Source organism: Helianthus annuus, chromosome 5 (assembly GCF_002127325.2).
Source record: "Helianthus annuus cultivar XRQ/B chromosome 5, HanXRQr2.0-SUNRISE, whole genome shotgun sequence".
Lineage (NCBI taxonomy): Eukaryota > Viridiplantae > Streptophyta > Magnoliopsida > Asterales > Asteraceae > Helianthus > Helianthus annuus.
Genome location: NC_035437.2, coordinates 162164357 through 162190266, shown reverse-complemented (window position 1 = coordinate 162190266; position 25910 = coordinate 162164357). Strand labels below are relative to the sequence as shown.

Below are 25910 nucleotides of genomic sequence, written 5' to 3'. Positions count from 1 at the left end.
CCTTATTATTATGGGTGCACACTTAATAATAACGCGGGGTGCATGCAAGTCCCAGTGCGGCTTATCGAGCGTGAGAAGGGTTCTGCCTTACTATGTGTGAACTTAGTAGTACGCGAATATCAGTATGATACTTGACTCCTGTTCCATTTCGATTCCTAAATCGGTTTATTCCCAACTATAGAAACATGAGTGGACGAGGACACGGACGTGGCAACATCAACATGACCCAGGCTGAGTTGAATGACCTAATCAATACCCGCGTGGCTGAGGCTTTAGCAGCCTATCAAGCTGGTACGGAATGTACCAAGTACTCTTTACTCTTACACCACGTACACGTCTTTTCATTCCTATAATGTGTTTCCTCTCGTTATTTAGGTCAACAAGCGCAACCTCAACCCAACCAGCCTGTGTGTACATTCAAAATGTTTATGGACTGCAAGCCACAGACCTTCACCGGAACTGAAGGGGCTGTGGGACTCCTAAGATGGTTCGAAAAAGCAGAGTCTGTGTTTGCTATCTGTAACTGTCCCGCTGGGGACAGGGTGAAATATGCTGCGGGTACCTTGGCTGATGGTGCCCTAACATGGTGGAACGCCCAAGTACAGTTGTTGGGCATCGAGGCAGCGAATGCCACAACCTGGGAAGACTTTAAAGAACTGATCAGGGAGGAGTACTGTCCTCGGGATGAAGTCCAGAAGTTGGAAAACGAATACTACGACTTGAAGATGGTTGGATCGGAAGTCGAAGCGTATGTGAAGCGATCGTATGAACTGGCCGACATGTGCCCGAACTTGTCTCGGCCTATGTCTCGGAGGATTGAGTTATTCATCAAAGGGTTGCCTCCGCGTGTGAAGAGCTTGGTCACTACAGCCCATCTCAATGATTTGACACAGATCGTTCGTCTGACTCACAAGATTGTGGATCAAGAGGTGGAAAGCGAATCGTTACCTCCGCGCATTTCAGCCACTGCTGCCGCGACACCCACTGCTACTGCATCTGCTAATGATAACAAACGAAAGTGGAGCGACTACGACAAAGCATCCAGTGCTGGTCAGACTCAGAAAAGGCCAGACAACAGCAACCGCAACGTCAGCCAGTCGTCTTCTGTCAATCAGGGCCAGGGAAGTGGCCACAGCCAGGGTTCATATGCAGGGAGAAAGCCATGGTGTAACAAATGTGGCTATCATCATTGGGGGCCGTGTGGTCGGACGTGTAACAAGTGTGGTAAGCCAGGCCATGAGGCCAGGGATTGTAGAACCTCACAACCCAAACACCAGCAGCAACAGAACCAGCAGAATCAGAGACAACAGGGACAACCACCCCAGCAGAACCAGGGTTTCAGGAAGGGGTGTTTTCAGTGTGGTGACGAGGGTCACTTTAAGCGGGATTGCCCTCAGTTAAACCAGAACGCCAACGACAACAACCGCCCGAATAACAACAATGCTGGGAACAACAACAACAACAACAACGACAACAACGGGGGTAATGGTGCTCGGGGCAGAGTGTTTCAGCTTGGAGCAGGGGATGCCAGGAATGACGGCAACGTTGTAACTGGTACGTTTCCTGTTAATGATCGTATTGCTTCTGTATTATTTGATTCGGGTGCCGATTGGAGTTATGTGTCCCTAGAGTTTAGTCAACGATTAGGGATAACCCCAACGCCTTTAGAAGTTAAACAGGTAGTAGAACTAGCAGATGGTAAAACGATAGAAGCCTCGAACGTTCTTTTCGGGTGCAAACTAGATCTCGTGGGTCAGGTGTTTGATATTGACCTCCTTCCCGTTACGCTCGGCAGTTTTGACATAGTGGTAGGCATGGATTGGTTGTCTAAGCACCAAGCAGAAATTCTATGTAAAGAGAAGATTGTGCGTATTCCTCTCCTTGATGGAGAGTCACTGTTAGTTCAGGGACATCGTAGTGGGACGATGGTTGGGATTATCACGGCCATGCGTGCACAACTAGTAAACATTTGGACGGGAAACATTGGGTAAACAACTTAATCGGTTTTGGTCATTGCCTGGAGGGCAATGGGGGTAATTAGTTGATAGCGCTATTAGGTACTAATTATCTGGGTTTTCACTATGGTTGTTTAGAGGCACACTCCTCGGTTACGTAAGGGCGGTTCCCCTAGGGTAACTAACCGAACAACATAGTGGGTTGCTTAGAGGCACACTCCTCGGTTACGTAAGGGCGTAGTCCCTAGGGTAATCTAACTTGAGCAACATCATAACATATCTTCGAATCGTATTAACATATATCTGGTAACACAACGCGTAATAACACCTTGAACTCACCAGCGTAGTCTGACACACTTGTTTGCATGCTTGTAGGTCATTAACACTTGGAACATGGACTTGCTATCTGGGAGTGCTGGAGTGGTCATGGATCGAGGCTCTTGGATTTATTTACATTGGAAACTTTGGTTTTAAGTATTATGAAACAATTGCTAAACGATTTATGCTTCCGCTATACAATACTTTGGGATTTGATATTATATTTTATTTAAGTATTTACTATTGGTTCAATGTGATTGGTGGCTCGAACTCTGATGCGTAACACGCCTCGCGGGATTTCCGCAAGTGGGATTTTGGGGGTGTTACAATCTTTTATTTTATATAGACAGTAAAATAATGCCAAGACACCACGGACAAACGATAAGGAAAGATCACATTCAACATAAGTAACTAGTTATTAAAGTCATTAATACAAAACCACATAAAAAGTGCAAAAGATTAAAAATAAAAAGTATTATACTAAACACTTGTCTTCACCAAGTGATGTAAGAGACTTAGGCAAACATGGCCTTGATTGTCAAGAACTCTTACGATCAATCTTGGATCCCGAGACGACTCACACACTCTACGATGGACAATGGATGATGGTGGTGGATGATGGTGTTATGGTGGTGGTGGGTGGTGGATGAAGTGTGAGAGAGGTGGTGTGCCAAGGGATGAGATGGAATGAAACCAAGCACTCCTATTTATAGGCTGAACAGAAGGCTGGGCACGGCCCCGTGTCCGCTGGACACGCCCCCATGCCCGTCTGACACTATCTCTCTTCATTAATTGTAATTCGCAATTACAATTAATGCGCCTGCTGTACTTTCTCCACGCCCCCGTGCTCACTGGACACGGCCCCGTGGTGGGCAATAGAAGCTTCTACAGGTTTGCCTTTTCTGCTGCTTCTTGGGCACGGCCCCGTGCTGGCTGAGCACGGGGCGTGTTCAGGCTTCTGTTTTCTCTTCTTTGCTTGGGAAGATGCCGTTGAGGGTTCGGGCAGTCTACTTTTATTCCTTTTCTTGTATTTGTGTTAGAATTGGCTGTCTTTTTGCTTCTTTTGTGACTTTGAGCTCATTTCATCCTGAAAATACAAAGTGGAAGACAAAAACACTCTTTTTCCAACATTAGTACTTAAAAAGGGTTAGTTTTATGCCTTATTTGATGTAATTTATATGTTGCATTTTACACACATCAAATACCCCCACACTTGAACTTTTGTTTGTCCTCAAGCAAAACTCTTTAAATGTGGCTTACACTCCCAAATGGAATAGGTAGAAGAGAAGGTTTTTGGCTTGTCATAGAGTGTCGGGAATCCAAGATCTTTTTGGGTTTTATTTTTGTTTATTTACAATCCTATTCGTTATGATTTATTTAGAACGTTTCATAGGATAAATTACTTATTTGGGCATAACATGCCTTTTTAAAATTTTATTTATATACAAGTTCACATACCTCACGGGAGAAATCACTCAACACTCGGCCGAAGGTGTATTTTTTTAGTGAATCACTCGAGAGCGGCATGGAGCTTACGCCTTCCATAGGCTTGCCAAGCAATCAATCCTCCTCCTTTTTAACTTTATACCTTTGTAAATATCAAGAGGACTTTTTGGGTGAAGGGTTAGGCTTGGGCTAAAGGTTGGTGGTTGGGTTAGTGGTTAGTAAAAGGGCGAAAAGCGTAAAAAGCGTCGGTTTTCGTAACACAATTTTTAGTGACTTTTTATTTTTGAAGTATTTCTCCAAACAAGCTTTTGTTTGTATAGCTTTGTTTGTTTTCAACTTCATCATCATATAAATTTATTTTATTTTTTTTTATTTTTTTTAGTCACATAAAAGAACGAGCTTGCGAAAAACCGAGCTTGTTACTAAAATAAGGGGTGAAAAATAAAAAGGGTTTTTTGGTGGGTAAAAAGGGTTTAGGGTAAAGAAACGAAAGGTTTAGGCTCAAAGGGGTTAACTAGTGGGATTTTGGGTAGGTGGTAAAAAAAATGAAAAATAATGGTGTAGAAAGAAAAATGGTTAGTCCTAATGCCTCCATCATTTACTTACTTGGGTTTAAGTTGGTAAGGACCGGGAATGAATCGTCGTGGCAAGTTCTAGAGTTGTAAGAACCAAGCGGCTATTCACACAAGAAACGAAAAATGAGCATTTAGTCTAAAGATGTAAATTTGTATGCTCAATAAAGGCTCAAAACTCACTTTTGTGGGAATGGGTTTTTAATGTGATCAAGTATATATAATCAAATTTTAACTAGACTTGTTATGCCGTTTCATAATTTTCTTATGTTGGTTCTTGTTATCACGACGCTTTCGGTTGTAAATTTTATAAAAATATAACCTTATTAATCTTGTGATTCCCAACTTAAACTTTAGACAAGTAAGAAAAAATGAAAATTTTTTTTGAAAAAATTTGGGGTGTTTAGCGGTTCCAATAGAGTTTTTTGTAATGCTTGTTGTTAGGACTTGCAAAATTTCAAAGTGTTAGCTTCCCCCCCACACTTAAATTACACATTGTCCTCAATGTTTCCCAAAAATAAATTTTTAGGTTGATTGGATGTGTAATGTGGTGTTAAAAAGCAAAGATTTATGTTACTGGCAGTCTGGACACGGCCCCGTGTTCGCTGGACACGACCCCGTGGTGAACTGCCAGTATCGGAAACTTACAGAAGGTGAACACGGGGGCGTGTTGGTTAGACACGGCCCCGTGTCTGGCAAATAATTGCAGGTCAGTAGCCAAACAGCAGGTCTGGGAGATGAACACGGGGGCGTGTCGGCTGGACACGTCCCCGTGTGGACAGTCTGTGAGCCTGAAAAACTGGTTTTGTTTCCCGGTTTCTCCATTTTGGGTCTGTAAGCGCTAAGGTTTAGCACTCTAACCCTTGCATTGTACCTGTTTCATCACTCAATACCACACCAAGCAATCATAAAACATCCTACATTACCACAGTTAATTGTCCCCAAGCATAAAGTAGAAAAATAAAACGGAAATAAAAAGTAGTTCAGGAAAGTAAATTGTTCAACAAGTGGCACGCAGGCCATAAATTGTTCGATAGAAAAGGGTGCTTAAACCTGTGGGCTCACCACCAACCCGCTCCTTGTTCCTTCAAGCCTCATACTCCATGTCTTCATCGCTATCCTCACCTCCACCCCTATGCCCAACCATATACTCCCGGATGCTACCGATATCATCTTGTATATCGTTGATGTTGCGCTCAATAGCTCCGACCCGGTGGTATGTGTTGTTGGCGAGATTGTAGGTGTTCCTGGTACACATGAGGTTTTCCTGCAAAAGATCATGTAAACTTTGAAAGTTAGGAAAACCGCCTCCTTATGAGGAGGATTGACCCACATCGCCATGGGGTTGGTACTGGTAGTGGGGAGGTGGTGCGTGAAGAACTAGGGCCTCCTGTGGGTTCCATGCATAACCTTGCGTTCTTTGGAAGCTCACCGTCCCGTCTTCCGCCTCATAAAGCAAGTTCATGGCTCGGCAAATGTGGTAGTCAACTCGTCCCAACCACGGACTTCTTTCAAAGGACCTTGGAATGTTCGTGAAGTGCTTGAAAAGACGGTATACCCATCCCCCAAAGAAGATAGGTGTTGGAGCTCGAGCAAGGCGATTGAGATGCATGTTTCGCAACAGGAGATATGGAACATCGAGAGGCTTCCGGTTGTGGATGCAGTGAAGGACAACCAAATCTTTTAACCCCACAACGCCACTACTGTCGTGACGCTGGTTCAGCGAGTAGGTGAGGAGCCTGTGAATGTAGCGGTATAGCGGGTCCCTCAGTTTGGTACTCTTAGTGCTGCTAGGGTTGTAGATTCCTTCACCTATTTGAGCCCATGCGGCTTGACATTCGGTCTCGTCCAAGTTTCGTAATCCCCCAGTGTTTTCCTCATTTCCCGATTCTTCTTCACCGTATAGTCCTATTATAGATCCAAACTGTGCCATGGAGATTGAGTACTGTGTCCCGCCACACCGAAATGCGACCCCTTCATTGTCAAACGGGTCAACCCTCGACTTGAAAGCGAAAGTACTGTAAAACTCCATTGTGCATTGAGACACCGACCGAAGCCGAGTGTTCAATGCAACTGCTAGTGGCCCTGTCACGATGTTGTTGAATCGGTCTAGTTGGTTCACCATGGTTAACAAGTCCGTACATGCTCGCCTAGGGTACTCCTCGGGTCTTGTTTGGAGTATCTCATATCGTGCCCTAGCATCGAGTTCGCTTGCGTTGAACCTTGTGAACTTTGACATCTGAAAGAATACACCAAAAGTTAGTACGAAACAAAGAAATTTTAAAAGAAACTGCAAACAGTGGGCTGGACACGGCCCCGTGTTCAGTGGGCACGGCCCCGTGTCCAGGCGTCTGTAACCTAAAAACTTCATTTTTCGTCCCGGTTCCGAAAACCTGAAATTTTTTTAGCCCAATAGTTGCGGTTTCCCCCGAAAATGAAACCCTAAGTGTCGTTTTTCCCAAAACAAACCGTTTACCCTTCCAATTTCGTTTTTTTCGGTTCAAAAACAAGGGTTTGGGGTTTTAGTAGGAAATCGAACAAATCTATCAACAACACATGTTTATTTACTTTCTACTACACTAATCTAAACTACTACTAACAGATTACATCAAAAATTTGAAGTTCGATCCGGATGAACACGAAGAACCCTAGATTTTCCCCCAATTTTTGATGTTTTAACTACATGCAAGTAACTAATCTAATTACTAAAGATGGTAGAATCATACCTTGATGTTGTTAAACGTGGTAGTGACGTCAGAAATCTGCGGAAAATCGCCTTGAACCAGAGCGTTTTCGGCAAAACGGGGCGTGTGGAATGAGGTAACTGTTGTGAAAAGAGGGTTTTATCCCGACAGTCACCTCGACACGGCCCCGTGTCCAGCGGACACGGCCTCGTGCCGAGCAAAATTTTAATTTTTTTTTGTGCTCGTGTGCATGCCCTTTTTTTTTCGAAAATGGTTAGAAGACTTACCGGTTTTGACGTACACTTGCCTGTTCGTAACATGTCAGGTACGATGTTGAGTTTATTCGTTAACCGTTTGAAGCGAGATCTCCTCTTCCTCATACTCGGTAGAGTTTTAGCCGTTGGCCATTGACTTTAAATGGTATCCCATTTCGAGCTTTAATTTCTACTGCACCGTGAGGAAAAACATGGGTGACGGAAAAAGGCCCTGACCACCTAGATTTTAGTTTACCAGGAAATAATCGAAGTCGTGAATTAAACAATAGAACTTGATCTCCTATCCGAAATTCATTAGTCTTAATATATTTATCATGTAAATTCTTCATTCTTTCCTTATAAATTTCGGAGTTAGAATATGCATAATTCCTTAGTTTGTCTAATTCATTCATTTGACAAAATCGATTTTTACCGGCAGTTTTTAAGTCTAAGTTTACATTTTTTATTGCCCAGTAGGCTCTGTGAGCTATTTCTACTGGCAAGTGACAACTCTTTCCATAGACGAGCTTATATGGGGTCGTGCCTATAGTGGTTTTATAAGCAGTTCGAAAGGCCCATAAAGCATCATCTAATTTGTCGGCCCATTCCTTTTTATTTAGTCCTACGGTTTTTTCAAGTATTCGTTTTAAACCTCGATTAGTCACTTCGGCTTGCCCATTTGTTTGAGGGTGATATGCTGTTGAGACCCGGTGATAGACCCCATACCTTGTTAATATTTTTTCGAGTTGATGATTGCAAAAATGGGTGCCCCTATCACTTATCAAAGCTTTTGGTGTTCCGAAACGAGAAAATAATTTTTTCAGAAATTTTACAACTACTCTTCCATCATTTGTTGGAAGAGCTTCGGCCTCCGCCCATTTAGACAAATAATCGACTGCCACAAGTATATATTTGTTTCCTTTTGACGGTGGGAAAGGTCCCATGAAATCGAGTCCCCACACATCAAAGATTTCACAAACGAGAATGCCATTTTGGGGCATTTCGTTTTTGGAAGAAATATTACCTGATCTTTGGCAAGCATCACATGTCCTTACAAGGTTTTGTGCATCCTTGTAAATGGTTGGCCAATAAAACCCTGAATCAAATACCTTTCGTGCGGTACTCGCGGCACCATGATGTCCTCCGTATGGGCCTTCATGAAAGTGACGAAGAATTCTTCGTGCTTCATTACCATGGGCACACCTTCGGATGAGCTGGTCGGCACACATTTTGAAAAGATAAGGATCTTCCCAAAAGTAATGCTTTACATCAGCAAAGAATTTCTTTCTTTGATGATGCGGCCATCCTTTTGTGACTATACCGCTAGCTAGATAATTAGCATAGTCGGCATACCATGGCTCTTGTCTACTCTCCATCATCTCCAAGGACTCGGTGGGAAATTTTTCGTTGATTTGTTCGTCCCTGGTCGCTTCCAAAGCTGGGTCTTCTAGGCGCGAGAGATGATCTGCAGCAGTGTTTTCTGCTCCTCTTTTGTCCTTGATTTCGATGTCGAATTCTTGGAGGAGTAGAATCCATCTGATCAAACGGGGTTTTGCATCTTGTTTCTTGAAGAGGTATCTGATGGCTGCATGGTCTGTATAGACTACAGTTTTAGAAAGAACAAGGTAAGAACGGAATTTATCAAAAGCAAACACCACTGCTAGTAATTCTTTTTCTGTAGTTGTATAATTTTCTTGTGCATCATTAAGCGTTTTACTAGCATAATAGATTGGGTGGAAATGCTTTTCTTTTCTTTGTCCCAAGACTGCTCCAACGGCAAAGTCACGTACATCACACATGATTTCGAAAGGGAATTTCCAATCGGGCGCTATCATGATAGGTGCATTGACTAGCATTTCTTTGAGGGTTAGAAATGCTTGATTGCATTCCTTGTCAAAGATGAAAGGCGCATCTTTTTCAAGTAATTTTGTTAGAGGCCTTGAAATTTTTGAAAAGTCCTTGATAAATCTTCTATAAAATCCGGCATGCCCTAAGAAACTTCTGATTGCTCTTACGGAGGAAATGGCATTTTTCCCAGTTAAGGGCGAGGTAATCGAGAAATAGTTTCTATTTTTGCTCGATCAACTTCCATTTCTTCGCTTGAGATTTTGTGACCGAGTACTATTCCCTCCGTTACCATGAAATGGCATTTTTCCCAGTTAAGGGCGAGGTTAGTTTCCTCACATCGGGATAGCATTCGTTCAAGATTATCGAGGCATTGGTCATATGAGTCTCCAAAGATGGAAAAGTCGTCCATGAAGACTTCCATTGTCTTTTCTATCATATCATGGAAAATGGCTACCATATAACGTTGGAATGTTGCAGGCGCATTACATAGACCGAATGGCATGCGTTGATATGCGAAAGTTCCGTAGGGACATGTGAAAGTTGTTTTCTCTTGGTCTTCTGGTGCTATTGGTATTTGAAAGTAACCTGAAAAACCATCTAAGAAACAATAAAATTTATGACCGGATAGTCGTTCTAACATTTGATCAATGAAAGGCAAAGGAAAGTGGACTTTCCTTGTCGCTTCATTTAATCGCCTATAATCTATACAAACTCTCCATCCTATGACGGTTCTTGTTGGTATTAACTCATTTTTCTCATTAGTTATTACCGTCATACCTCCTTTCTTTGGGACTACTTGGACGGGACTTACCCACGGACTATCGGAGATAGGGCAGATTAGTCCGGCGTCAAGTAGCTTGATGACTTCATTTTTAACCACTTCTTGAACATTAGGATTCACTCTTCGTTGTGGTTGAATCAATGTTTTGTAGTCATCATTCATTAAAATTTTGTGCGTGCACATGGAAGGGCTTATTCCTTTAATATCTACAAGCTTCCAAGCGATCACATTTTTGTGTTTTTTAAGTAGATTAACTAATTTCTCTTTTTCTATGTTACTTAATTTAGAAGAAATAATTACAGGTAAACCACCATCTTTGTCTAGAAAAGCATATTCCAAACCTTTAGGAAGTTCTTTGAGCTCAATGGGTGGGTCTTTATAAGACACCTTCTTTTGTGGCTCATCTAGATCAAGAACCTTAAAGGTTTGTTCTATGGCGATTTCTTCTTCGACAAAGTGGTCATCTTCTTGAGTTGTATCGGGTGGTTCTGCTTTATCTTCAATTAGGGGGTCATTATTGCCAAAAGGATATTTCATTGAACGCTCAAGATCTATGCTTCTTTTGAATGCCCCTAACTGAAGAGGTAGATTGTTGAATTTCCGGTTTTTCAAAGCCTTATGAGTTTGTACAAAAGGCTTTCCCAAGACTAGAGGGGCGTCATCAAGGATGACAAAGTCGGTTGGGATTACCATTTGATTTGTTTGAACCAAAACATCTTCAACTACACCGATTGATCTTATCACTTTTCGATCGGATAGAAAAATGGGTATTCGAAGTGGAGTAAAATCACTAATACTTAATTTTTCAAAAATGTAGTTAGGCATTATGTTAACACAAAGATCTTTGTCAATGGTGATATTACTAATAAATGAATTTTGAAAGAAACACGGAACCGGTGTAATGTTAATTTCAAAAGGATCTTCTTTTATTAGCGAAGTTTGATCATTAGTTAACTTAACACTCACTATTTCTTTGATTTTAGCACTAGTGTTTAACTCTTTTAAAAACTTAGCATGAGGGGTTACTAAACAATGATTTTCGAAAGTAGGTGACAAGAGGTTAATTTTTTCAAAATTAGACTCTTCTTGTAATTTAACGTTATCGGATTCACCTTTTTCATTGTTTAACTCATGTGTCGGTTTTTCACTTTCTTGTTTTTCCATTTTTACATTTTCAACTATCTCTACGTTATTATTACAATTTAATTCTTCTCTTGCGCGGGACTCCTCTTCCCTTGCGCGAGATTCTTTCATGTAACGTTCAATAGTTTTAATGTGTTCTAATATCCTATTGGTCACTTCGGTGAGAGAAAAAGAATTTGGATCCTCAAAGCTTGAATCCGGTTGTTCGATCCTTTGTTCCTCATAGTACTCATATGAAGTAGATGGTTCACACCATTGTTCTTCATTGTAAGTATATGATGGATAAGGGTCGAAATTTTGTTCTTCGTAGTACTCACATGAGGTGGGTTGTTCACGCCATGGTTCCTCATAATAAGAGTATGAAGGTGGTGGTTCATATCTTGAATCTTCAAAGTATGAGTATGAGGGCTCATACCTTGGTTCATCAAAATATGAGTATGAGGGAGGAGGTTCATACCTTTGGTCTTCATAGGATGTGTATGAAGTTGATGGCTCGTACCTGGGCTCCTCATAGTGGTTGTATGAATTGGATGGTTGATATGAGTTATTATATTGAACCGAGCGTGCGTTACGACAATTAGTGCAATAATTGCCCCTATAATCATCCTCATCATAGGTGTAGTTGTAACCTTCTGAGTATTGATCCATAAGAATCACTCAACAGACCACAACTGAGTCTCGGTACCAGAAAACAAAAACAAAGATGGAAACAGAAGCTGGACACGGCCCCGTGTTGGGTGAACACGGCCCCGTGGTCAGGATCTATATCTGGGCGTTTTAATTAAAGTTACTGGTCACGTTGGACACGGGGGCGTTTGAGTGAGCACGGCCCCGTGTTTAGACTCTGTATCTGGGTATCTAACTAAAAATATGCAGCACGGGGGCGTGTTCAGTGAGCACGGCCCCGTGTTCAGGCTACTGTAAATGCAAACTAAACTAAAATGCAGAAAAATGTGCGCGCGTTTTAAAAAGGTTTTTAAAAAAACTGATTAGGCCGTCGATTTTAAGCTTTCTTAAAATCCTTGTGTCCCCGGCAACGGCGCCAAAAACTTGATGCGTGTGTAGTGTAATATATTTTTATACTATAATTAAGCCCTTTTTTACACCTTCAGCCAAGTTTTAAATTTATAAAACACGATACTTACTAACACTAAACACACATATGGGCAAGTGCACCCATCATGGACGTAGTATAGTGTTGGTAAGATACCGAGGTCGTCCAAGGACACAAGAGCTTTTAATACCGGTTTATCCTCAACGTCTAATCAAATCAAAAAGTTAGAAAAATGATTTTAAACTAAGAAAATAAAAACTAACTAAATGCTGAAAAATAAAAATAAATAAAAACAGATAGACAAGATGAATCACTTGGATCCGACTCGTGTATTAGTATAACCTTTGATTATTTTCGCACTTTAGCACTTGTTTAAGAGATTATCTTAGTTATTGTAGTAGGCCCCTCTTTTGAAGGCGACGTTACCCTCAACCCAGTAGTTTGACTCAGCAAGGATACAATCCTAAAAGGTTGGATTATTGAAAGATAATGAATTAAGTTATTAATGCAAATTATGGTAGGCCCCGCTTTTGGCGGTGACGTTACCCTCGACTAAGTAGTCTGAGTCAGCAGGGATACAGTCCTAAATAGCCGGGTTATAGTATTAATAGTAGTTAACTTATGAGGGGGTCAAAGAGTTTGGATCCCCGCCATCCAATACCTATGGGCATTGAAGGAGATCCTACTAAATTTGACCCAGGTCCCTTGCAGGACCTCTAAACGCTGAACAAGGGCAAGACCCTTACCAAACCGTTCCCTTAACCCCCGACCAGGTAGCCAACATACCTCCATATAAACCGTGGAGATATGAATGGTGAAAATCTTTTATTTTATATAGACAGTAAAATAATGCCAAGACACCACGGACAAACGATAAGGAAAGATCACCTTCAACATAAGTAACTAGTTATTAAAGTCATTAATACAAAACCAAATAAAAAGTGCAAAAGATTAAAAATAAAAAGTATTATACTAAACACTTGTCTTCACCAAGTGATGTAAGAGACTTAGGCAAACATGGCCTTGATTGTCAAGAACTCTTACGATCAATCTTGGATCCCGAGACGACTCACACACTCTACGATGGACAATGGATGATGATGGTGGATGATGGTGTTATGGTGGTGGTGGGTGGTGGATGAAGTGTGAGAGAGGTGGTGTGCCAAGGGATGAGCTGGAATGAAACCAAGCACTCCTATTTATAGGCTGAACAGAAGGCTGGGCACGGCCCCGTGTCCGCTGGACACGCCCCCGTGCCCGTCTGACACTATCTCTCTTCATTAATTGTAATTCGCAATTACAATTAATGCGCCTGCTGTACTTTCGCCATGCCCCCGTGCTCACTGGACACGGCCCCGTGGTGGGCAATAGAAACTTCTACAGGTTTGTCTTTTCTGCTGCTTCCTGGGCACGGCCCCGTGCTGGCTGAGCACGGGGCGTGTTCAGGCTTCTGTTTTCTCTTCTTTGCTTGGGAAGATGCCGTTGAGGGTTCGGGCAGTCTACTTTTATTCCTTTTCTTGTATTTGTGTTAGAATTGACTGTCTTTTTGCTTCTTTTGTGACTTTGAGCTCATTTCATCCTGAAAATACAAAAGGAAGACAAAAACACTCTTTTTCCAACATTAGTACTTAAAAAGGGTTAGTTTTATGCCTTATTTGATGTAATTTATATGTTACATTTTACACACATCAATATATCAGCTAACTAGATATGTTTTTATGTGTTTTTGATATACCTTATTGTGGTTTTCATTATATGTTGTAGTCCATATTAGATACTTTACTATTCGCTCACACTTTTTACCTACTATAAACTAAATTCTAGCATCAATATATATCTCTAGCTTAGGTATACTATTATGGTTTGTATAAGCGACTTAAATTGAAACTCTTTTAAACAAAAGAGTTAATTACTCTTTTCGTCCATGTGGTTTGTCAAAAATCACTATTTAAGTCTATTAGTTTAAAATTTGTTATTTCAGTCTATGTGGTTTCACTTTCATAACCATTATATATTTTTAACAGCAAATTTGGATTAATGAGTGACCATTGGAGTATGATCGTGTCACGAGCGGAACCATCCGATTATATCCATCTCCACTAGACAATAATGTCTATACACCAATTCAGGAGGAAACTCAATAAATCTGAGAAAAACCTCTTTGAAAGAATCGAACATAGGACCTAATGGTTTCTAAGCATTATCCTAATCGAACATAGGATCTAATGATTTCTAAGCCTTATCCTAGCTCTTATTTGTCACTGGGCAGGCATTAGACTAAACAAAATTATATTACATACATGTTATAAAACAGGACAACAGTTCATAACTCGAATAGTTAGACATCTTGTATTTGTTTAAATAATAACTAAATCATTTTTTCTATGAACAGTCGATTGAAATGCGATTTTCAGTGCACACGAAATGGTTTCGGTATGATGCATGTGGGACAAAAACAAAATTGGGTAAGTACCGGTAAACCATTTTCCAATTAATAAATTAAAATAAATAAGCACTAATAGAAAACCATAAATTTAATTAAAAATATAAAAAATTAACAATAACCTTAAACGGTCAGGGTTGTTACAGGAGTAGGGGTGCAAATGAGGCGAGTCGAATCTGAGTTTGACCAGACTCGAGCTCGATTAACTTATCAGAGCTCGAGGTCGAGCTCGGCTTGTTTGTATTTTCTCAAGCTCGGGCTCGGCTCATTTATTATCTATTAATTAATATATTAAATAAAAATAATATAAATAATAGACTTTTTAGGCTCGCAAGCTCGATAAGTGAAGCTCGGGGCTCGGGCTCGTTTACTAAATAAGCTTATATTTAGGTTCGAGGTCAGCTTTTTACAAGTTTAAATAAGTTTGGCTCGACTCGGCTCGTTTACACTATGTCTCGATAAAGCTCGACGAGCCTAACGAGCTTCACATGCGAGGCTCGAGCTCAGGCTCGATAAACAAACAAGCTTTATTTTAGGCTCAAGCTCGGCTCGGGCTCGGTAAGGCTCAGCTCGTTTCGAACTTTTTCTCGAGCTGATCTTGAGTACCTCGCGAGCCGCTCGGCTCATTTGCACCCCTAATCTAACAAAATGGTTACTTCAACGGGAGACATTAAGCAGGAGCCAAACTGAGCGATACCGAGGGAACCGGTCGGGTTCCTACCGGTAGGGGTGAGTAATAATCGAATCGTTAATCAAAACCAAACCGAAAACCTACAAAACCGAACCGAAATTAACCGAAACCGAATTAAACGGAAATCGGTTAACTGAAAATCGGTTAACAGATATTTTTTGTACCATCGATTAACCGAAATTAACCGAACCGAACCGAATCATTTAGCTTTTATACATCCATGTCATGTTTTATAATTTCATTTCATGTGTTATACCTTCATTTTATTTATTTATACCTCCAATTCATGTATTTATATATTTATTTCATGTATTTATAACTCTATTACAGGTATTTCTAAACAAAAATTTTAGCCAATTTTTGGTTTGGTTATTCACCGAAATTAACCGAACATAAAACCGACAAATTAACCGAATATACCGTACCGATTAACCGATAACTTCGGTTACAGTTACGCATAATGCTAATAACCAAATCAAACCGTGCACACCCCTACCTGCCGGTCCTGCATTCCCCTAGGTGCCTCCCCGCTATCAAACCGTGCACTTTTATGAAATGAAATGGAGTTAATTATACCGTTAATCCCTGTGGTTTATGGAAAGTAACAGCCTCAGGTACCAATAGTTTAAAGTAACAATATAAGGTTTTAACTTTTGATTCTGTTACGTCCTAGGGCCTTAAGGCTAACGACCGTTAAAAACTAACCGAGAACTTAGTACCCAACCTTGAACTTTAGAGAAACCACAGGGACTAACCACAAAATTAACTATTGTCACATATAAAACACAAATTTTCTTTTTCTATTACTATTTAATTAAACCTTTTTAATTGTGTAAGTAAACCATTTTTTAAATAATTATACGTAATTGACGTATTAAAGCTAATTTGAATCCACTTCCGTAATTAGCTTACAAGTAAATTAACGGGAATATTTCACAAAACAATAACCAAGTTTTAGGAGTGTTTCAATTAGGTCATTCATAAAAAAAAATTGTTCTAATTAACTCATTAAAGTTTATTTTATTTGCTAATCCTATATAATTAACCTGAATGGAGGTAAACTATCTTAGGTGACAATTAATTTTTTTTATTTTTATTAAGTATGTTGACATAATTTATTTAATAAAAGAGAAAAATAAACTTAATCAAATAAAAAATAGATACACATTGTGATCATTCAGTACTGTAACAACACCACCTAACCGTTGAACAACCACCGTGCCATCGCACCACCCAACCGTCACCCAACGTAGCATCCAACCGTCGCACCACCGAATCGTTGCACCACCCAACACCGTCGCATCATGATGTCGCACCACCACCGTATTGTGGAACCACCGCTGGCACCGTGCCGTGGAACCACCATCCGCATCGTGTCGTGGAGCCATCCAACCATTTTTTGGTGACCACCTTGCATATGAGAATTTAGTTATTGATGGATATAATGTGATGAATGGATGAGAATAAAGGTACGCTAAACTTTATAAAAATTTAGTTCAAACTAAATTGTGATGAATGGATGGGTGTACGATGGATATAAACTTTATATTTGCTTTATTGTTTGATGACCACCTTCAAACTAAACTTCATATTGATCAACGATGTGCAGCTTTTTTAATAAAGTTGAATTTAGTTCTTGATGGATATAAACTTTAGTTTTTTTTTACTAGAATTGAATTATGTATAAAAAGGCTTAGAGTTAAAAGTGACTTATTCCATGGTTTAGAAAAGTTTTTTTATAACTCATATTGACCATTTTGGATTTTATAAATTAGTGTGTTTTAGTTTGTCCTCATTTTTTATATTTTTTAGTTAAATAATAAAAAAACTTAGTTAAAGAAAAAGAGAAAAAAGATAAAATATGGGTTTTAAATACTATCAGAGTTAGTTGCGAGGTTAGTCCCTGTGGTTTCTATAAAGTAACAAAGTTGGGTACTAAGTTCTTAATTGACAAAAATACCCTAAGTTTTCAATTAGTGTTTACCAACCGTTAGCCTTAAGGCCCTAGGATGTTACAAAATCAAAAGTTAAAACATTAGATTGTTACTTTAAACTATTAGTACCTAAGGTTGTTACTTTACATAAACCATAGGGACTAATGGTGTAATTAACTCAATGAAATGTATACCTGCTACAATTAAAAAAATTGGTTGATGTATATATTTGTTTACATGTTATTTCTCTAGTTCGATCCACCATTCTTGTAGCTCATCATTTATTGCACTCATTCCAAAGGTAAACGATCCGCTTGTTTTTTCCGCTTTCCGCCCCATCTCGCTAATTGGGGTAGTCAACAAAATTATATCAAAGGTGTTGGCTAATCGGGTAAAATCAGTATTAAATAGCGTTGTCTCAAATTCTCAATCGGCTTTTATATCGGGTAGGAATATTATAGATGGGCCGCTAATAATTAACGAAGTGGTTGGTTGGGAGAAAAAAATGAAAAAAGAAATTTTTTGTATTTAAGGCGGATATTGAGAAGGCCTACGATACGTTAAACTGGAAATTTCTTATTTCTGTTTTAACTCATATGGGCTTTCCATCGAAGTGGAAGAATTGGGTTATGGGACTACTTTATAGCGGGAGGGGATCAATCCTAGTAAATGGGGCACCAACCGAGGAGTTCCAACACAAAAGGGGGTTGAGGCAAAGGGATCCTCTTTCCCCGTTCCTTTTTATAATTGCGATGGAGGCATTACACGTAATGATGGTTAATGCCGAAGCATCAGGATTATTCTCGGGAGTGAAGTTACCGGGGGAAGAAATAACAATAACTCATTTATTATTTGTGGATGACTCAATTTTCGTGGGAGAATGGGAAGAGAGTAACATAAAAAATCTGAGACGGATACTAAGATGCTATTACTTAGTGTCTGGTTTAAAAGTTAATCCAAAGAAAAGTCAGATTTTTGGTGTACGGGTTGAAGAGGAAGAGATTGTCTCTAAGGCGAATAGCTTCGGGTTCAAACCGGGAAAATTTCCATTCACATATCTGGGGTTGAAAGTAGGAGCAAATATGAACCGAGTTCAAAATTGGAAGGAAGTAATAGATACATTCAACAGGAGATTATCAAACTTGAGAGCAAAGTTGTTATCTTTTGCAGGAAGGGCAATTTTGGTGAAATCGGTACTCGGTACTCTACCTAATTACTATCTTTCTTTGTAAAAATGTCCGGTTGCAGTAATAAAAGTTTTAGAAGGAATAAGGAGGAAATTTCTATTGGGGGGGGGGGGATAACACGAACAGAAAGATGAGATGGATTAAATGGGAAAAAATTGTAGCATCTAAAAAGTTTGGGGGTATGGGTATAGGAAGTATTAGAGATTTAAACCTGGCATTATTGGTTAAATGGTGGTGGCGGTTGAAAACGGAACCGCAACAATTATGGGCAAAAGTAATAGGTACAATCCATAAAAATAAGAGAAGAATCACAGCAGTCCCATTGAAAATCGATTACACAGGGGTACGGAAAACTATTATGGAAGTTAGAAAAGATATGTTTAAGAGGGGAGTGGTAATCGAAAATAATCTCACAAGCAAAGTTGGTGTCGACGATAAAACGATGTTCTGGATTGATGTATGGATTGGTGAAGTTTCATTAAGAGAAAGGTTTCCTTTACTTTATGATATTGTAATAAACAAAAGAGCTAAAATAGAAGAATGTTACAAACAACTTAATGGGGGTACTATTTGGGATTGGGCTTGGTCGAGAATTCCTACAATAGAAGATGAAAAACAACAAGCTGAAGAATTACTGGGTATACTAAATCAGTTTCGGTTGGCGGAAGGTAGTGATAGGTGGGTGTGGTGCGGTGACAAAGATCAAAGCTTCCCGGTTAAAAGTGTTCGGAGTACGTTGGAAAGAAACATAAACTTAAACGAAGTAGCGGACAATTATTTTTGGAACAATTGGGCAGCACAGAAATGCAGCATGTTGTTGGTGCAGTTGTCTGTCGACTACATCTTCGTTCGAGTCTTAGTTTAGGGCTGATTGTTTTGAGCACGAAAATCAAGAAAACATGAATTAGTGATGATTTCGCTCCAAATGACTTTCTGTCATTACAAGCGAAATCACATGATAATCTTGATTTCGCTCCAAATGTCTATTAGTTGATTTCGCTTGAAATGAAATACCTGATTTCGCTCCTACTGATGTTGTGTACTTATGAGCGAAATCAGTAGCCTATAAATAGGTTCTTATAAGCGAAATCAGGGAGTAGTAGTCTAGTTGTGATTTCCGACGGCGAAGCTCCGTCGAAATGTCTCCACGTCTGTAACAGCTTTCTGATCAATACAAGAGACAATTAATAGTGAAATCAAGCTAAACAAAGACTGAATCAATGAATTCCGCCTCTGATTCAATCTGAGCACTCTTCTGATCGACTCGTTAGGTCGTCTCGCGATCCTACAAGTGGTATCAGAGCTCAGGAGGAAGAGTTCTTACCGTTTTGCTCGTTTTCGTTGGAAAATTCTGATTTCTACACCTTCTTTCTTCAACAGAACGAGACTTACTAGTCAAAACCTGCTCAAAATTTCACAAATTATAGGAAATTGGACGTAGATAAACCCTTGAAAGTTTCACACCTAAATTCGGACTAAAAATGGACTAAAATTGACTCCGAGCTGATTTCGCTCGAGAAGGACACGTCTGATTTCGCCCAAAGTTGTTTAGTTTCGCTCTAAAAAAAACTGGTTTGATTTCGCTCCAGGGTGCAACTTCAGAGATTTCGCTCAAGTTTTGTTGTTAATTTCGCTCCAGAGACACATTTATCTAATTTCGCTCCAAATACAAGAGTGATTTCACTCCAAGTTAAATCTGATTTCGCTCCTGGGATTCAAAGATTGAGATTTCGCTCCAGTGATCAGGGTTATTTCGCTCCAAGGAGGCTTAACAAGTGATTTCGCTCCAAAGAGTTTTCCACTTGAAAACTCTAATTTCGCTTGACAGGTTGTTTTTGTGAAAAAAAAAACGTGTCGGGATTATTTGGAATATGGCAGAAATGTTTGATGAAAAGGAAAACAATGATCTTGAAAAGATAAATGATTGGTATCGAGGATATTTCAGTAGTCATTATCAAGGATTGCCTAAAAATGTGTGGAATATCCGATTCGAATGTTTTCTGTGTAAGAAAAATGAAAAGTTGGATGATCTGGAGAAGCGATTTGATCGTTTGATTGACTATTTGAAAGAAAATCAGATAATAATATCAGAAGCTGAAATGGTATCAAAGTTTGCTAATGGATTACCAGCTGAATGGGATGATTTTTTGAAAAATCTGAGAGAAAATTCTAGTTTTTCAAAATTATCTTTGAGTAAATTCATCAGTAAACTTAAAAATCACAGTTATGAAATTTATAAAAAGAAGAGAGATTTTATGGATAAAGTAAAAATGAATTTAGATGATTTGAGTTTAGACGTGATATATGAAATAAACAAAAGAATCAATGTTTGTTGGGCAGCAAAAAGAAATTTGAAATATGATATGAGGAGGGGTTGTTATATTGATGATAATGCGAATCCTCTTGATTTCGTTAAAATTTTTTTGTGCAGGAACATACAAGACAGAGACAAAGGAGATTTCAAAGAATGAAGAATCTGTGAAGAATGAATCTTCAAATTCTGAATCAGTGTGCTCCAAATGTGACAACTTTAAGACTGACAATGACAAACTCTTGAAGGATGCGGAAAGTTTGACATTGGAAGTCAAGAAGTTGAAAGATGAAAAGCAAACTGATGTAAAACAGATTCTGGATTTACAGGGACATTGTGAGAAGTTGAAATCTGAGAATGTTAAACTGTTAAATGACTTAAACAGTTTAATATCAGAAAACAAGGTTTTGAAAGAGAAAGAAAAAGACTTTGAAAGCAAAAATAAATCTTCAGAAAATGAAGATTTCTGGATAAAGCTGGAAAACAAGAATCTGAAAGCAAATGAAACAAAATTTCAAGAACAGTTAAAAGTTTTGGAAAATGAAAAATCTGTTCTTGAAAACATTAAGATTGAGAATGAAAAATCAATCAAGTCTCATCTTGAAAGAATATCTCAGCTTGAAAACGAAGTTGAGAATTCAAGAAACAAGATTGATGAACTTGAAAAGAAATTGAAAGGTTTTGTGACTGCTTCTGAATTCCCCTGTCCAAAACCGATCAATTTTGTTCCAATAAGTGACAATGTCACAAACTATGACAAAGTCGTAGTTGAAGATTGTGATGAGAAATCTAATGATGAAAAAGAAAAAAATTGAAAAACAAAATTATTTTTGAAATTAAAAGAAAAATTTCAGAAAACTGTGCTACAATCGACTGAAAAGGGAGAATGCTCTAAGCAAAAACCTTTGAAGAAGAAAGTGGAATAGAAACAAAAAATTAAAAATGAGAAAAATGTTCAAAAAGATAATAAAAGCTCATCAGATCGATCATCCAATCAAAATCAAAAATCACAAAAATTGAAAAATGAAAACTCAAAAATTGTTGGTAATAAGTGGTGCAGGTTTGACCACAGTGCTTCAAAGCCAAATCCAGTTTTCAAGAAGAGTGATGATTACCACAAAGCCAGACAATGTTATGATCTGAGCATCTGGTGTGAAAGTGGTGAATGGTACGATAACAGAATGTGTTACACTTGTGGAGTGAAAGGACACATTGCTGTTAACTGCCAAGGTTGGAGTTATGAGACAAGGAGATGCTTTAACTGCAACATCAGAGGTCACATTGCCAGAGAGTGCCCAAGGAGATCAAATAACAGATTGAGGGCTAATTCTCAAAAATTGGCAAAGATTCCAGTCAATGTCAAGCCCCATGAACAGAAGGTTCTAAAACCTAAAGTTCAAGAACAGACAATTCAAGAAAAGAAAGTTAAACTTTCACAGGGGCAGAAAGACAGATGCGAAAGAAGAGGAAGAAGGCGAGAGAATATTTGGAGAAGATTTTGTCCTCGGGTTCACCAGTTGCATCAAATAAGAGTTCTAATGAATCGACTCCCTCGATTGCAAAGTCAAGCAAGACGAATTCATCGGATACAAATCTGAGGACGAAAGAAGAAAAGGAGAAGAAGAAAATGGTCGGTGATGAATCTGACGTGTCAAAGTCAGACAAGCCACCTTCAGGCAATGAATCTGACAAGTCAAAGTCAGACAAGCCATGTGCAGGCAATGATTCTGATTCGTCAAAGCCAGAGGAGCCTGGTGTTGAGGTAAAAAAGGAGAATTTGGGTTTAACAATGGATGATGCAAATTTTCCACCATTGTTAAACAAGAATTCAAAATCACCCAAGGATCGTCAGGCTTGGGTGAATCTGTTCAAATAGAAAAGCCTGACTTGCCGGAGTTCCCAGGTTGGTAAGCGTGGAACATGAATCGGCACATTTCTTGAGAAATTTCACTCTGGTGATTTTTCGCCTTACATGTTGTAAATCAGGGACATTAAGTTGTACTTGATTTTCTACAAGTGGTTTTATGATAAAATCCAGAAATGATAAATCTTCCATGTGATTGAGAAAAACAAAGTGATGAAGTAACCCCGAACCTACAAGTGGTTGATAAACAAACTAAGTTTTCCGGAAAAACCATTTTGATTAAAACAAACTTAAGTGTTTTGAAATCATAATGGGAAAATAGTTTGTTGTCAGGGGGAGTTCTGATTGTTTATGCAAGGTGGATGGAGAATTGAAGTGATTCTCATCAAGTTGTCAAGTTTGTACAGTTTGTTTCAAATTTTCACAGAAAATCAAAATTGAAACATATTTTGATTTTAGGGGGTGTAAAAATTTTAAAAAATTAGAAAATTTGAAAATATCAAAAACATGAAAAATTTAAAAAAAGAGTTTTGCTGAAACAAGAGGAAATGATAGAAAATCAGTGGTCTATCACAGCATGCTAGAGATATGTAAAGTTTTAAAGTGTTAAACGGTCTCACTAAAGATGTGACGATAGGCTCAGCTAGACTAGTAGATTTGCAATAACGATACAAACATAAAGAAAAAGCCTAGTTCTAGTGGGAAACATGATTGATAGCATAATACTTAGTTTTGTCCTTCTTGATTGTGTGCCTGCTCAGTAATTGCTGAATGCCAAACGCATAAAACTGGTTAAGTTTGTGAATTTTCACAACTTTACTAAATATGACACTGTGATTGTGCATTTTATTTTGCAAAGATTTAAACTTGTTTTATTTCTTTATTTTGTTTAAGCATTGGACATCCTCTGCGTATACGTGAGTATCGACCTAGATGTTATTGCCTAAACGTTCTGCTTTATTTTCTTTGGTGTTTCGTTTAAGCTTTGGACCACCTCTGCGTATACGGGAGTATCGACCTGGTGGTTAAAGCCTAAACAACTTCAACTTGTTTTTATTTTCTTATTTTGTTTAAACATTGGACTTTCTCTGTGTATACGGAAGTATCGACCTGATTGTTAATGTTTAAACATTCTGCGTTATTTTCGCACAAATCACAGTTGATAAAAGTTTAAAGGCACTACTTGAGTTAGTGTATTGCATGATGAGGGGATATGCTGAGATCGTGGGGTCCATAAGAATTTAGTGCAAAATTAATATACCTAAACGTATCGGTAAACATGTCGAAAGTTTTTAGAATGAGTTTAAGTGGACAACAATATCGTCAATCTATGTGAATCGTTTAGAACTTAAAACGATTAAAAGCTTAACGGTGCTTGTGATGTGTCTAAAAACTGATATGATTCTCTTTCGCAAACTCACAAAAATATGTTTGTACATACTTCATTTCTGCATTTAATTTCGGTTATTGCATTTATGTTTCATATTTTGAAAAATCCAAAAAGATTTTCGACAATTGATATTGGAGAGCTGATATTCAAAATCTCAAAGGCTAAACATGATGAACAGATGGGTTGGTTAATTGATTTGAAATGTTTAATATGATTCATTAATTTGAATCAGATTTTGGAATGTTTTAAAGTTTGATAAACTTCAAATGTGAAAGATTTTCAAATGTTTAATTGATTCATTAAGTTGAATCACAACATTGTTTGTTGTAATAGAGTGTTTGAGTTGTGTAGGATTCTGATCCTGTTGCTATGGAAGGCCAGGAGATGCATCAGAATCTAAGAAGAGCTTAAACTGAAAAAGCCAGGATTTGATTTCAAAGGTGATAACAAATTCCAGACAGCGATCCCAGCTTGCTGCAAGGGGGAGTCTGACGAAAGTTAGAGCCAGAGAAAGATCCGGGTACATGATTCCAGGAAGAATTCCTGAAGAAGACCGATCAAGATTGAAGAGTTGACATGTTGAAGACTCTCACTGAAGATTCCGTCAACATTCAAGGGGGAGTCTGTTGGTGCAGTTGTCTGTCGACTACATCTTCGTTCGAGTCTTAGTTTAGGGCTGATTGTTTTGAGCACGAAAATCAAGAAAACATGAATTAGTGATTATTTCGCTCCAAATGACTTTCTGTCATTACAAGCGAAATCACATGATAATCTTGACTTCGCTCCAAATGTCTATTAGTTGATTTCGCCTGAAACGTAATACCTGATTTCGCTCCTACTGATATTGTGTACTTATGAGCGAAATCAGTAGCCTATAAATAGGTTCTTATAAGCGAAATCAGGGAGTAGTAGTCTAGTTGTGATTTGCGACGGCGAAGCTCCGTCAAAGTGTCTCCGCGTCTGTAACAGCTTTTTGATCAATACAAGAGACAATTAATAGTGAAATCAAGCTAAACAAAGACTGGATCAATGAATTCCGCCTCTAATTCAGTCTGAGCACTCTTCTGATCGACTCGTTCGGTCGTCTCGCGATCCTACACTTGTTCGTATGGAGAGCCCTAAAAGGGAGGATACCGACGGCAACTCAGTTAAGAGAAAAAGGGGTACCGATACCATCGGATTTATGCAGAATGTGTGACCGTGAACAAGAAACACCGGACCATGTTCTTGTTAATTGTAGAGAGGCTAAAGGAGTATGGGAACAAATCGGCTCATGGGTTAAGGCACCAACAATTATACAGCAGGAGACATTAGGAGAAATATTCAATGCACTTGAGGAGCAAAGCTGGCCGAAGAAAAGAAAAAAGGCGGTGCATGCTATTTTCGTGTTGACAACTTGGATCATTTGGAAAAAAACGAAACGAAAAGGTATTTCAAGGAAGAAATGGTGAAGTTTTTAAAATGATAGAAGAAATAAAAGAAGAATCGTATCAATGGATGGAGCACAAATCGAAGGTACAATTGAATTCTTGGGAGAGTTGGGTGTACTTTTCATGGTGTAGTTAAGTTGTGTGTTTATGTTACTGTAAGTTTTGATGTTGTGTTTTTTTGCTAAGTTTTGATGTAGTTAAGTTGTGTGTACTTTTCATGTTGTAGTTAAGTTGTGTGTTTATGTTACTGTAAGTTTTGATGTTGTGTTTTTTGCTAAGTTTTGATGTAATGTATATGGCTATCATAGCATCTTGCTATGGGCCTTTTTGGGTTTGATTAATAAAGTTCCGTGTTGCCATTCAAAAAAAAAGTTAAATTAATTTTGAACAAAAAACGTATTCCCAAAATTTTGAATTGCATGATTGAACTATTAATGATGGCCTACAAAAATTCTTGATTTATTGTTGAGTTGTCTTTTAATGATGAAAAACTCTTTTTAAGTGTAAAGAAAGAACAAAGTGCCAATTTTAGACTCAGAATATAATCATTACCAAAACTCATAGATCCCCTTAATTGTTTCATGAGTAATGACTTTAAAAAATTT

At 38.7% G+C, this 25910-nt stretch overlaps 1 protein-coding gene across 1 annotated transcript; it reads left to right on the top strand.

Annotated features, from left to right (window-relative positions):
- The first annotated feature begins 17875 nt into the window (after positions 1 to 17875).
- On the top strand, positions 17876 to 18355 carry LOC110943929. Its single transcript, XM_022185660.1, has one exon. The coding sequence runs from the start codon at positions 17876 to 17878 to the stop codon at positions 18353 to 18355; it is 480 nt and encodes a 159-aa protein (XP_022041352.1).
- The last annotated feature ends 7555 nt before the right edge of the window (positions 18356 to 25910 follow it).

What these genes read in the sequence shown, in the direction of transcription:
- LOC110943929 (XM_022185660.1), top strand. Translation starts at nt 17,876, where the DNA reads ATGGAGGCATTACACGTAATGATGGTTAATGCCGAAGCATCAGGATTA.